The 15,823-nt window shown below is 34.8% G+C and overlaps 1 protein-coding gene across 1 annotated transcript; it reads right to left on the reverse strand.

Moving 5' to 3' along the window:
• Positions 1-4,403: 4,403 nt before the first annotated feature.
• On the reverse strand, positions 4,404-9,603 carry LOC104457270 (nodulation protein H). The gene is given in 7 exon segments (XM_010072210.3): positions 4,404-5,007; positions 5,156-5,311; positions 5,389-5,568; positions 7,716-7,858; positions 7,861-7,973; positions 8,054-8,292; positions 8,948-9,603. Coding segments are annotated over 7 exon segments (1,050 nt in total). The 5' UTR covers positions 8,978-9,603; the 3' UTR covers positions 4,404-4,818.
• Positions 9,604-15,823: the final 6,220 nt, after the last annotated feature.

Here is a 15,823-nt window from a genome sequence, read left to right on the forward strand (position 1 = left end):
TAAAAATCAAGGAAAAATCCTAGATTCTAGTAATTAATATTTTTCAACAGGTATTACAGCGTAACCTTGCTTATTAGAAGTTTTCAAGGAGCGCAAAATGCGTGACCTGCCTTGAAATGATTTCGCTTGGCGATAATTAGCTAGCTAGATGTTTTCTGTACTTCATGTTAATTAGGAAAACAGATTGATGGCCTAATGTTCAAATTAGGGTCATTAAGCAAAAGGTAACCCGGAAAAGTTTTTTAATGCAGAAACAATTTGTTACGAAAGAACTACATACGGAAGTTGCATCATCTTTATTACAATCCATGTTTCATGTACATACACTATTACTGACACTCTTTACTCCAGCAATAGCTAGAAAATATAAGACGCGCGTGTGATATGTAGCAAAAGAGGATCATTTGGTGAGCAATGACCTGTGAGTTACACTGAACTTAACAAAACCCTAGTTATGAACCCCATGTCCGATGCTCGGGCTGTGACCTGGAGACGTGGAACCTAGACTGCTCCGAGGTGATGGCTGTGAGTTGTGTGACTCGGCCCCAACTCCAACCGAGGCTGCGGCGAGCGGCAAGCTGACACTTTCCATGTCGGAGTTGTTTAGGTGGCTGCCATGCGGATTCATGCTGTTGTTCTCCAAGGTTTTTCTGATGCTAACTAGTACCATCTGGTTGGTACTAGCTTGGAGCTTTGCCAATATCTTTTGGCTTGGTTTTTTCATTTGCCTTCCGACAATAGGTTGAATTTCCTGGGTAAAAAATAATAGCACCAGAAGGCAGGAAAAGAAAAGCTTAGGAGCCATAGAGAGAGAGAGGGAGAGAGAGGCTGAGCCAGATGCCATAATTCCAAGATCTTCATGGTTATTTATAGGGCTAAGAGGATCGCGAAATTGTTCTATTTCTCATAATTAGAGCTCAAGACCTTGAGAAGTGGCAAATTATTATAGCGAAGAATGAAACAAGTGAGAACTACATCTTTGGATGGAAAATATTAAATAATGTATCTGGACACTTGTTAAGGTTTAGGAATTACGTAACCCTTAACAAGTGTCCAATAGGTTTTTCGATTATTTTCTAACATTACAAGTCAATTTTGTTGAGTCGTCGAAGATTCACTAGAGTTAATAGAGAATATGTACACGCAACCTCAAGTCACTTGTGTCAATGATTATATACATATATATAAACTAGGATGCATTTGTTTCACGTAAAATGAATAATTTGAAACAAACTAAAAATGATCACTTATATCACTTATAAAAATGAGTGAACGAAAAATATTTTCATCGTACACTAAAATAATTAAACATAAATTTTTGTGGATAATAGAAACATTTTTATTGCCTAATTATTATAAGCAACACAAGCAATTTTTTTAGAAATGTTTTTCATATCATTCACTTTCCTTGAAATAAACAAAGTCTCAAACTAACTTGACTTTACAATGGAGATTTTTGTGAAAATGTTTCGAACTATCATCTTATTGTTTCCAAAAATAAATATTCATCTAACTTCACGTCTACTTTTAAGTATATCTCCTTTCTCCAAAACTATTATCGTGTTATTTATTTTTATTTCCATAGTATATATTATATCAATTTTATAAATTTATCAAACTAACCATCTTAAAGATATAGTTGCACACGCAAGGATAGGCCACATGTTAGTAATATTTTTCCATCTAATTCAATCAAATTATTGCAAAGTGGTACCAATAAATTTGGAGATAATTGTCCAAAAAGTCATAAACATATTGAATGGTGGTCAATTCAATCCTAAATTTTTCAATTTGATTAATTTAGTCTTAAATATTTTGACGATTTGCTAAAATAATCACACTAACCAATTTTGGCCGAAAAATGTTAATGTGGCAATCAAGTCAGTGAGTGTCATCTTACATGACATAGCCAATCCTAATGTGGACAATTTTTTGCAATTTTTAATAATTTTATGAACTTTTAATTTTCTTTTCTTTTCTTTTCTTTTCTTTCTTTTTTTTCTTTTTCTTTTTCTTTCCTTTTTTCCTTTTTCTTTTTCCCCATTTCCATCCACCAGTCATCAAGGCCTTAGCAAAAGGAAAAGACAAAAAAAAATCAAATAAATTTTAAAAATTACAAAATGATCTACATTTACTTCAGTCATCCACGCCAATCATGTCACGTAGGACAAATGGCATTAACTTGACCACCATGCCAGTAATTTTTGACAAAAATTGGTCAATGATTATATTGAAAAATTATCAAAAATTTATGAGTAAATTCACTAAATTAAAAAGTTTAGGATTGAACTAACTGTAGTATAATGGGTGTAGAACTTTTTGGACAATTTTCCCAAATAAGTTATCAAAGTTACAAAAACTTATATGAATCCATAGTCATTTATCTTCTCATGAACATTAATTCTCGAACAATAATGGAGAGCCTCATTCATGATATTGTTTTCTACCTTTCAAAGTTCTGAGGAAAAATAGAAAAATGAGTTTTGAGAAGCTAATTCCCCTAAAAGGCACCATTAATACAGATCACTATCAAATAACATTACATTCCTAATTAAATCAAGGACTAATTTTCTTAACTAATCGGTCAGATAACTTGCAATCTCTAAGAAAAAGTTATACTGTCGCTTAGGAAATTACTAAGGATTCTATTTCTATAAATTTACATTAGTTCTTTCGTACGATCTGAGGAAATTAGAACATTTACACGATAAGTTAAATCTTCACCTGAGGAAATGTAAGGCCGTGCATTGCATAGCCTTTCCTTAACTATTACTCTTGAAAAGTTATGTATCCAGACCATATAATCCTATTTTACACTTCCCACATTTACCATTCATACGTATGGCTTTATTTTTAGCAACTCATAGTTAACTGTCCATGTTGATAGTGAGATGTGGGATGCATAGAAAAAAGTTATACGATCTGTGTTGAGATAGAAAGCCTTATATTGGAGAATTGGTGTGGTATTAAGCAATTAATATCTTAATTGGCATATAATTCATTGACTTAAACTTTTGAGTGAAAGTGGATCCAACTGAATACAACAAACCCGGACTTGGGCTCCCTCTTGCCAATCTCCCTGAATAAAGGTGTCAGGCTTAACACATTAAGAGGTTGATATTGTCAATATTCCCCATGCAAATCTCACTCCATTTGATATATAATAATTGAAATTCGTAATTAAATTGCAAATGAGAAAAACATTTCTAAGAAGTTCCTCCTTTCGCTGATGAAAATTCTCAATTGGATCGTCATAACCATTTTCAAAATTGGGTCATAAATCAAGCCGGTCCCAAAAATTCGGTATGGCGCAACTAAAGATTGTTCCTCCAAGTTCTTTGACTTTTAAATTTCTTTCACCAAAACAAGGGCACGAAGATCCAGTGGAGGACTACTAAGCCAATTATGAACAGTGTGTTTGCAGCATACATTTAGGGCAGGCAGTAAGTATGCAGATTAGCTCGCTAACTTGCAATGCATGCAGTATGATTGCTGTCCTTTTCTTTCTTTTTAGGCATTGCCGCCAATGTAAACCTGGAAAATATAAATTTTTAGAGCTATCAATATTTAACACGAGTTCCTTTTTCAACAGGTAATTAACCGGGTACAATTAAATTTAATCACATTTGTTTCATAAGTGGGTGAATCATATTACACGCAAATAATAATTATTAACACGAGTTCCTTTTTCAACAGGTAATTAACCGGGTACAGTTAAATTTAATCGCATTTGTTTCATAAGTGGGTGAATCATATTACACGCAAATAATAATTATCCCGTAATCCTAAAGTTTTAATTTGTTTGATGCGATCCATGAATTTTTAGTAAATGCTTAATGTAGTCCTTGAATAAGATGAAAATATCCAATGTTATTCTTCCATTAATTCAAGTTCAAAAATCATATTAAACAATTTTATATAATTTAGGGACTAAATTGAACATAAATTCAAGGACTACCTTGCACAACTTAAAAGTTCAAAAACAACATTATACATTAGGCTAAAGTTCAAAAACCATATTAAACAAATTAAAAGTTGAGGGACAATATTACATATTAGATCAAAGTTTAAAAACCATTTATATCATTTCCCCTTTCAGGATGAATGATGTGTTAACTAACGCTAACAGACAATTAAGAGAGCACATTAACTTGTAATAGACGATAGAGTTTAACTTGTCCAAGAATTTTGCTCTTTAAAGAAAGAGTTTTGGCTACCAATATTTCTTACAAGTTGTAACAATAACCTACGATCGAGATCTAATAGAGGCCTTATCAACCTGACTTAATCAATGTGATAAGGCTACATTATTTCAAACACAAACATTAGACAAACGTCATAATTCAAAGGATCCTTCTTGCAATTTCACAGCAAACTAAAAGGGCAAGGAAATAGAGAAGGCATAAAATCAAACCATTAATGGTGATTAATCCTGAACTTCATTCTCACTCTCAACCTCATTACAACCTCAATACAATTTCGTTTCAGTAAATGTACACCGATTCTATTACAACGCTAAACGTAAGGATCAGCAAGGTGTTGATTCTTTTGCTAGGATCAACAAGGTGTTGATTTGAAAAGAGAGGGAAAGAAAAGGAAACGAGAGTCATACCATTCTCATCCAAAATTTCACAAAATTTCAGCAGACCTGCATGCAAGGTTGGCCCGGCGAGAGTATCAAATGAGCCAAAATTTGGTCGTTGCGCTGTACCATTGCAGCCACTCAAATTTTGGGACATCATTATCGGTGTTGGTTAGCTTCTGCAGTAACAACTATTTGAGAGAGCTTGACTGCATATCTACACAGAGCACACTATCCTATAAGTTAGAAGTTTCCTGGGAGTAGTCGTCATGGATGAAGCTCTCATAAACCGTTCCGCTGAGTGCTCGGTTGACTTTGTCCCAGTTACTAATCAAGTCAGATACCGGCCCTTTGTGTATCTTAACCTGACGGCTCGTGAGTTCCATTACTGGCAGATTAAGGAATTCTTGAACATCTTTTAGTTTCTGCAAAATAAGTATAAAACAAGCGAGGAAAATAATTATAGGTGAGAACTAACATCTTATCTGTGCGAGTCAAATTTTGCTATCAGGTGTACTGGGAGAATCTGCAAAATAATTGACTGGAAACAGACCTATAAGCTTCACTACTTACAGTTCGGTCTTTTATGAGATCCTCATAATACAGAACGATGTGTCTTGTGGTGTTATAAAATGCTAAAGCTTTAGCAACTGTTGCCTCTACTTCCTTCAGGTCATCTATCAATGATGTGGAATTAATTGTCGGCTTGTAGGTTGAAAGTGTATCAGCCTGGAAAATGTAACCAAATTACAATAGGTACACAAAAGCAGAGAGAGAGAGAGAGAGAGAGAGAGAGAGAGAGAGACCTCTTCCGGTGAATGCACATGAGACTTGTGAGTCCCATTGAGTAATTTGGCGTGCCGATCATAGGAATTAGCAAGCACCGAAACCATGCGACGTAGAAGATTTCTTCTGAAGAGAAATACTACAGACACACCCCTACGATTCAAATACTCTAGAATTTCGTTGTGGTGTTCCATTAATCCCTGCATCAATCACAAAAAAGTGGATGACCTATTGCACTGTACATTCATTGAAGCAAACATGGGAGGACAACAAATATACTTCATAGGCCTGGATAGATACTCTGTTTACAGAAGAAAGAATGAGAAAAAGTTAAACACCTTGATGATGATGATGAAGACAGCGTTCAGAAGCTTTTGCTCAAAATATCATTTCTATTCCTACCACATAAGTAGTTACAATAAGAACCAAATACATTCTACTCTATTATTAATCCATCATTGAATAGAATACGCGATTCCCGAAATTCTCTTCATTGAAAACATCTGACAATAAATGTAGGTAACATTACAGGACCCGATAAAACAAGGTCAAAGAAGATAAGTGGAAAGAGCACAGCTCAATGGTGATGTTTTTTACAGAAAAATTGATTGCAGTACTTGGATAAGCGGCTTCTCAGTGCAACTGCAAACTGCTGTGCCACATGTCATTCTAAGTAAGGAAAGGCCAGTTCATCAGAGAAGGCCTTGAAGAATCTAACCATTTAATAACGGCATCAGATGTTCAAACATCACATCCCTAAAGTGACTTCCATGGGACCAAACTCTACAGGACTACTAAAGGTAATATAAACAAATTTATTGGAATCCATCCTGTAAACTTCCAACTATTGTTTAATTGATGCAGAGCTACTCCAAGCTCTCTACAAGAGAAGATTCTTAGTCCCTTTAACAGGATAAACCTGGACAAAAAGGAGAACCAATTCCATTATAGCACATGAACTTTATACACAGGCCACATACAGAAATATTCCAGAATAAGAATATTCTCTCATTTGTTGATCGTAACTGTCTTTCAATTATGCCATAGAGGATTCGGTTGACGGAAAAGTTTCTCTTGAAAGAATCTAATGCTTTCTTCACTGCTAAACACAAAGAGGACCAGAAACCAAGTCCACCTCCTGCCAGAGGACCCAGCCAAAAGATGAAAATGAAAGAAGTTTGGTACAGGTTTAGACTTTGTAAGTATTGTCATCAGTAAGTTACATAAATTATTGTAGTAATCTAATAGTCTCATCTGTGAAACGGGTAAAAGTATTGGCAAAAAGATTTATACAAAATGCATTGATACTAGTTAAGCTGACAACCCATTCAAGGATTGCTAACATGTACACATAAATTTTATAACCATATGAAAAATACATAAACAGAGAGCACGCCACTAATTTGAAATTGTCAGAAGCCATATCTACTCAAACCAAAGTCAAAACATATATTTGGCTTCATTCCATTTCATGCCTATTATCAAGGAATGGAGCACAAATTAAAGTGAGATACAGGTATCAATTTTTTTTCACCCTTTGGTCATTGCACTAAAGTATGAATGTGCATTTCTCCTGCAATGGCCATTTAACCTCAGCAAATAAAAAAAGTTACACAACCACCCTTTTGCAATGCAATGCATATTTTCCCCCACCACAACCTCATAATTATATAACTCTTCCCTATGTTTTGCTTAAAGGACATTTTGTTAGCTTTTTAAACACTTAGCCTAACCTCTCTTCCAAAACATGATTTTGTAGTTAAATACAAGATCAGAACAATTATTAGCAAATGTATTTTATATTTTCATTTAAGTCACCGTGACCAATCTCAAACAACTTTGCCAAAATCCATTTTACAGTAGTAAAACCACAACAATACTCCAATTCGACTGGGATTTTGATTCCAATACTGACTACCATATGCATAGAAAAATAGGCTCTGCGTTCTAGTTGAGCAGATTTTACAATGGCCTACCTGAAAAGTAGGATTGTGAAGAGCAAGAATATCAGAGAATTAAGAGGCGTCACTTTTAGAGGATATCAAGACACCTTCGTTTTATGCCCTCAAAGTCACCATGAATGTAATGATCAATCCAATGGATCCTCTACTAAGGCATCATGTCAGCAAAAAAAAACTACATCCAGTCAAATTTCAAATTCAAACAAATAGCAAGCTTGCAAATGTTTCAACAAGAATAGATTGGCTTTGCAATCTCATTCAATCATTTCTTCTGGAGATGATGTGGCAACTTCTCATGGGTAAAACTAAGATACAAAATTGACTCGGTAAACTGAGAGGATCTGAAAACACATATGGAGCATTCTCAACATGAAGAAATAATATACCTGATTAAGCATCCATTTGAAGCCAACTGCAGCAGAACACTCATTCTTGGAAGCACTGCTGAACCAGTCTAAGTTGTAGACTCTATCCAGCGTTTGTAAGATGGAAGAAATATTTTTCCTCCTATCCCAAACAGAGAATATCTCCCGTTGGAACTAACATTGACATGACTATTCAAAAGAGTCTCAAACCATCCACTCCCTGATCTCTGCATCGATATGATCGTGAAGAATCGCACTGGATTATGTGAACACTCAAACCTGTTTATATTAAAGAGAAGAAAATCAGGTCAACACTGCGAATGCTTATTTTCCAATACCAGCGAATGATTCTCATTTACCTGCTAAAAGTTTGAGGTCTTGGGTAATGCATTGAGGGGTTATCAAATTTTTCCATATTGCCATTGCAACAGGGCTCCTCAATAATCTGGATGTTCTGAAATCTAGTACTAGACTGATTGCTTATCTGCCTGATGCAAATTGAGCAGATATATAGTCCACACATCGCCGCAAATAACAATACTATGGTCCTATACAATAAAGGAGAAGATTTCTTGTGGGGCTTTACGATAAATGTATCCTGCCATTCACATGGAGAAAGGAAGAGTAAATTCATGTCAATGACCCGAAAATGAAAAATTAAAAAGAAAGAGGACGCTGAACGTCACAAATATGGTTGTAAATCTGCTTCAAGCTTGGTTTACCCAAAAAGAAAGCAATACCATATGAGCCCAACACTGAAGAGACCAATGAAGAAGATAATAACCACAAGGGGAAAAGGAGCACACCCTGCATTTCATATTGAAGAGCAAGAAAGAACCCCAAACACTCGCAAGTCCAATCGAATACGCAGTTCAAAAGTCACAATGTCCGCACATGCGAAGCTAATTATTCGAGCAGTCATCCCAATCGAACCCTCGTTGCTGCTTCAGCAACCCCCTCCCCCAAAACTAAAAAAAACATACAAACATACAAACAAAAACATCAAAAGGAGTCCTTTTTTTCCTGCTCAAATGCGCTAATTCTTCGGAAGGAACAAGCCCATTGTCCTGAAAATCGCAAGCGTGACGAAACTTCAAAGAAGAACCACAGAAGGAAGACCCATTTGCTCATTGAACCAGAAGAGACATACTTCTCTACAGTAAAGAAGAAGAAGCAGCAGCAGCAGCAGCAGCAGCAGCAAACGAACAGAGAGGAAAAAACAAACAAAAACAAACGAGAAAGAAGAACCGCACCTTGCCGGAAAAAACAATCGCTTCCGCCATTGCGACTACTCTGAAACGGAGCGAGCGAGCGAGCGAGCAAGCGAGAGAGAGAGAGAGAGGAGAGAAATCGCGGGTCGAGCTCAGATTTATCCGCCACAAGCCCCCCTTCCCTCTCCAGCTAAGACAAGTCCTCAAGCGAGCGTCAGAGGCTCAGAGCGAGAGAGGCAAAAGGTAAAGTTTCAACATTCGGGGTGCCTCGTGGAAATCAAACTCGAGCCCATCACACCCAGAGAGACGTAGAGCGAGTCTCCGCCAGCTTTTTCACGGGTCCTCGCCAATGCAGCACCATCACCATCATCCATTTCTCCCCATTTTCCAGAGTAAATTACATGGCAGGCGACCAAACGCTTTTCCCTCAATTTGGGTTCGCCCCAAATCCCACCCAGCTTCGGCGTTTTCCGGAAGGGGAGACGAGACGAGACGATGATGATGGTTTCCTATGCTGTCGTCCCGTCCCTACACGACAGCAGATGCGATGGCCCCGTACCCGTACCCACCCCCTAATCTCGCCTGCACGAAGCCCGGTCCCGTTGGATCTCTCGACCGAACTCCGTCATAATTAATAAGAAATAGAGGGCCTCTGCAGCACCCTCTTCCCTAAACTTTGACTTCGGTTCGATTCCCAAATGATCCGGTCACCAGTTGTCTTCGATGTTCGAGTGTGTTTCATGCGTGTTTGAAAAGGTTAATCGAGTTGCGCCCTAAATAAAAATGGGCGAGAAAAGTGGGTCGTTTGGAAAGACCATTTAAAGTAGTGCTGTGGATGAAAATCCATAAAAAGAAAAATGCTACTCTCGTGAGGAGTGTCTTTGGATATTGTTAAGCTTTTTTAATTGCGAATGATTCCGGGAAGTAGTATTATTAAAACTTTACTTTTTTCTTGTTGGATTATTTAATTGGTGCCTCGGGAGCATTCACTGGCAGAATTCTTGTAAAGGATACACGTGTTTTTATTGTTATTCTGATTGTTCAAAAGAACTTCTTTGATTCATTTTCTTGAGCTCCATTTATTCCATAAAAATACATGATTTGAAGAATTTTTTTTTAAATGATCAATTGTGTCATTTCAAATAATTAGTTGATGGAAACATTTTTCATTATCGATAATAATTTATGTTTAAATATATTTGTGGATGCCAAAAGTATTTTTCTATAATTTATTTTTGTAAGCAATGCAAGTTTTCATTTTCCTCGAAACAAACGGAATCTTAATATTTAAAACACTAATCTCACATGTCTCAGAAAATATGACTGTTATTTGTTCTTTTCTTAAATTCTTTCTAAAGGAATTTAAATAGCACATTCTATTTCTTTCTTTAAATCATTTCCTTTCATTTGTTTTAGTCCATGATTGCCCTAGAAAAAATATCAAATCTCAAGCCCCGTTTGTTTAGTTTTTTCGAAAAAGCAAAAATAATTTTTATTTTCTCATCAAAAATTTAAATTAATCATAGAAATCATATGTGAATCAACGTGTCAAAACTAGTATCATGTGAACGCTTTTGGGTGTGTTCGCCGCAAAATTTAAATTAAGCAAAAAGCAAAACATAAATCTATCTAAACGCCAATATTTCCTTTTTTCAATTTAGCAGTCGAATAGTCTCCGAGACCACCTTCACGTGAAAATGGATTTCGATCGTTACGAAACGAGCAACCTCAATTAGAATTTTAAATTCAAGAAAAGCCCATCAAATAAAATGACAAAGTTGCTGATAATTTTAAAATGACATAGCTATTGCACGGATTTTCGTGAAACCTTTAAGGTTTAATAAAAGGAGAAAGTTATCTTGAGTATATTTTATGAGGTAAAGAAGAGAGATGTAAATTAACGAATGGCGGAGCAAATCATGTCATTGCAAACCTAATTATACACTATATGTTCTTCAGGTGAATCCCTCGCTATTCAAAATCGTTGAAAATTCGATCAACCGTAAATTCTGGATAGAGCTGCGTGTTCTATTCAAATAAGGGCAAATGAGACCTGTTAGATAAAAGGTTGGATATTTTTATTATAAAAAAAAAATTGACTTGATTTTCTAGAAGGATGCAATATGGTCTCATTGTTTTAAGTGAGCAAGGAAATAAATTTCTCAAAAGAAATCATTAAACATTGATCTAATATGCAGTGTCGTCCCTGAATTTTTAGCTTATTTAATATAGCTCATGGATTATTACATCATTGGATTTAATCTAATCTATGGATTATGTACTTTATGAACTAAATTGAACAAATACCAAAAGCTGAAGATTATATTGAACAAATTAAAATTCAATGACAACTTACATATTGGATTAAACTTTAGGTATCATGTCAAATAATTTAAAAACTTAGGAACGATATTGTATAGTGAGCCAAAGTTCTTTAATTATTTTGTATCATTTTTCCACATTAAAATATTTAAAAACTCAGGAACGATATTATATATACACACTTTATCCCATCAATTTATCTGTCTTATTTTACTTCTTAATTTGCAATATTTAACCGAAGTTTATAGCAACAGAAATGCCCAAAATGGAGAAAATCGTAGTTTAAACAGTCAAACTAATTGTCAATGTATCCCATAAAAATCTTATTCTCTTGAATTTAATTTGAATCCCTCTCATCTTACGATCACTTAAATTAATTAATTTTCAATTTCCAAGTATTTATCTCTCTCCACACAAACTTAAAACTATCTGCTCGTGCTCTATTTGCTAGCATAAAAAGAAGAAAAAATCTAATTAAAATCTTCATCATTCTCAGAATCAAACAATCCAATCACTACCATTTTACGGCATCTCATCAATTATAAAGTAAAAAAGTTCCAGAAGATATGTTGCAAAATTATCTTGACCAAGTGTAGGATTATGTCGTCGGCATTTAGCGTGCTGACCAGCAAAGGCTTTTCTGCTTCATTTCGTGGACTTGACCTAATTCCTTTTGTTTTTCTTTCATACGTTATTTTAAGACGGCACAGGAGAAGCGTTGAAATTGTCGAAAGCGAATGCTGAGATAATACCCGAAGAACGCGACTTTTATCACCAGATTCACGTTAAATATTGGCCCTGCTATGCGACAATCTTCATACGTAAAGTTTAGGTGCATCAACAAGAAAATTACTTGTGCCATTACTTTGTTTGCAATTGTTATCGTCACCATCAAACCATATCCATCATTGTTGCTGCCATTGACATTGTCGTAGGTAGACTAAACTTAGTTGTCACTAGCAATCATGCCTGTGATTAGTTCTTCCCTATTAACCATCGATTTTTCAAATGAAGGAGCTTTCTTTAAATATTTGAATAAGCATTGCCGTTGACATTGTTGTAGGTAGACTAAACTTAGTTGTTGCTAGCAATCGTGCCTGTGATTAGTTTTTCCCTATTAAACATCAATATTTCAAATGAAGGAGCTCTCTTTAAATATTTGAATAAGCCAGATGCAGGTTTGTTTTTATTTTGAGTTTTCCTTTCGAAAAGAAGTCAGTTTGCTTTTATTTCAAAGTAAACTCAGTTTTGGTTAGATGATTTTCAAATCTTTTTTCTGGAAAACGAAACGGGTGGACTGAGAAAGGGACAGGGAGAGATGAAAGGGGGAGTTCCTGGAAGGAGGAGGTTGTTGTTGGGGTCGTACTTGACTCATATTAATCTTTTTTTTAAGCTCCGTCTATTTCATAAAATATGAGTGATTTAAAATATATTTTCCTCAAAAAAATCACATGTATCATTTACAAAAGTGAACAAGCAAACAATATTTTTATTGTTCATAAAAATATTTAAATATACATTGATGTCAATGACGAAAATAGTTTCCATTAACAAATAATTTCATATGATAAAAACAATCATTTTCAAGAAATTATTTTCAAATTATTTATTTTTTTCGTGAAACGAATAAAGTCTTAATTGCACAACTTAATCACAATAGCAAAAAAAAATACATTTTCATCATATTTTCAGTTTTGCTTTTTAGTGAAGTTACAAATTCCCCTCCATTTGTAAAGGCCAGATGACGCCGGATGTATGGTGCGCGGGATCATAATCCATCACTGAAAGATCGATGCGCAGCGGGGCGATACGCGATGATGATTCAACGAGCACAAATCAAGCCGCGACGGTGAAAATTAAGATAGCTTTGCCGGCGCTTTTTCCAATTGAATATTCCCGATAAGATAAAGCCGGGGAATAGGGCTCATGATTAGGCCTTTCCAGGCGTGCATGGTTGTACCGATTAGGAGGGGAGAGCATTATTTAATAAAACGTGCGATAGAAAAATGCGAATTCATTGGTGAAAAAGAATTCAAAAAGGACATTCTTCTGGTGCGGGTACGTGACCCCCACAACCAAGAATTTGTGGCTATCTCCCTGTCTCTCTCTCTCTCTTTCCCCAACTTTACACCTCGTTGAATTATGGATCCCGCCTGCCTCCATCATTGACATCTTCGGAGTCGCTTCGAGAGGGCCTGGCCCCGTTCTCCTTTGTCGGTTTTTCTTTCTTATCGTTTTCGGACGATCTTATCTGCTGTCTATGGTTAATGCTGAAATCCAGAGGCTGTCCTTTCGCATTCGCCACGTGGAATTTCATGTCGCCTCTGCCATTGTCATCTGTCACGCGGGAAGACCATTTAGCATGGCTTTGCCCCGTGACCCGTGATCACCCCCAATAAGGTTTTTGACTTATTCACTTGCCACCTCTAAACTTCTTCGTTTTATTAAGTCTAAATTGACCGGTTAGTTTTTGGCATATTCATTTTCCATCTCTTAGTTTTTATTTATTTTTTTATTGAGTTCAAGAGAGTGTACCCAAATTTTATATCTCGTTGAGTTTAAACTACAATTGATAAATTAGAGAAAGTATCTTCATATATACCTTGATGGAACTTATTTTGGATATAATTTCTTGAATATGTTCCTTGATGTTGTTATTTAGATTTAACCGATATAATTTTTCAATTCAAACAAAATTTCTTTAGCTGAGAAAAAATTAAGCTAAATCAAATTAGAATTAGAATTAGAATTAAAATATAGAAAACCGCCCAATAAAACCTAAACAAAGTGGACGAATTAAAAAATATGTTTCTAATAACCATAACTTTTCTTACCTTAAATTACCACTTAATTATTCAAGTAATTCAATTTAATGCATCACATAAATTACAATGAACAAAATTTTTTTTTATTTAGTTTTTCAAAATTATAAATAAGGACAAAGCTCGTGAGTTTTAATTCCTTTTTTATCGTAACTTATTTAAAGCATAGAATATGTATTTGTATTTTTTTTTTTTACTTTGTGATTTGACTAATTTCGAATATAGCTTCCATGATTGTATGCTAAAAACTCACTTTTTCTACCTATTCTTTACGTGCTTAGGAAAAAAAATGTTATAGCATCGTAGATAGCGCAAATATTTCGTGCCAATTACAGAATGCAACACAAGCATTTTAAAGCCCATCAAACTTTTTTTCCCATGGCAATACCCCATTTATTAAATTAAATTAATATATCGGTTCATCAACATCTAAGATCAATTTCCAATTAACATATTGATCAATAGGATAAACTAAATCAAATAAACATTTACCCAGATTACATCCATTTTTGATTGAATATTTATTTAAATCAAAGTGAATATTGGCCAAAATTTGTATTGCTGATAAACTATCTTAATTTGACCATTCATGAGCAATCACATAAATCTAGGACTCCTCACATTCTCTCTATAAATAGGAGGCCTTTTTTAATCCATTTTGACAAGGACGGTCCGAGAAGAGATTACCCGTTTTTAAATTAATGCCAACTTGATGCGTTCTAATTCCATAATGTAAATTCCTTACGATCGTGTTGTCTGCTTCGTATAAATTGAGACCCCCTTTAATTATAATTTACTTTCGAAAATCGCGAACGTTATCATTAAATAAGTCTATACTCTTCTCTTATCTCACATTGCACATTATTAATCATACCAACGAGTCAAAAACACGGATCGAAACTTACCCACGCTTCATGACTTGTTTTAATTGAAACGCAGCACCTTTTTGAGGGCCTAAGAAAGTTGAAAAAAAAATGTTTTTCTTAGGAATGACTATGAGAAATCGAAGCGTAAATTCCTAATTTCGCTTCAAAGGGTTAGCTTGACTAAGAAACAAACTTGCATAGAGTTCAATTTCTTCAACACCAAATGTTACTCACTCTTTTATGTCGAGCCGTCATAGACTTCGACTTTCGTATTAACGATATTTTCAAACTCCATTTATTTAATGAAAAATAAATGATTTGGAAAACATCATTTATAAAAATGAATTGATAAAAAATATCTTCATTATCCATAAAAATATTTAAATATAAATTGTTATCGATGATAAAAACTTTTGTATCGACTAAGTATTTCGAATGATAAAAGCAATCATTTTTAGGAATTTCAAAAATCATTCATTTTTCGCGTTGTGTGGAGAAATCAACACGAGATTAGTCATCAATAACTTGGCATGACTCTCAAGCCTTTTCCAAATTTTAAATTCATGAAAGACTCGTCAAAAAACATGACAAGCTTGTTGATAATCTTTAATCGACCTTATATATCTATTTTCTAATAGCTAATGCACAGATTTTCACGAATTTTTTTAGGCTAAGAGAGGTTGGAAGTTATATGAGATCGTCTTATAACGTAGAGATTAAAGACGTACATAAAATGAATGGCGGGCAAAATCAAGTCCTTCCAAATCTAATTATACATCGTCTTTTTGAAGTGAAATCCCACATTATTTTAAAATATGTGAGAATTTGATTCGACGTAAATTCTAGAAAGAGCTTCTTGTTCTATTCAAGTAAGCAAAGTATAAGGCTCTCTCGTCTATGCGAGTTTC

This window comes from Eucalyptus grandis, chromosome 2 (genome assembly GCF_016545825.1).
Source record: "Eucalyptus grandis isolate ANBG69807.140 chromosome 2, ASM1654582v1, whole genome shotgun sequence".
Lineage (NCBI taxonomy): Eukaryota > Viridiplantae > Streptophyta > Magnoliopsida > Myrtales > Myrtaceae > Eucalyptus > Eucalyptus grandis.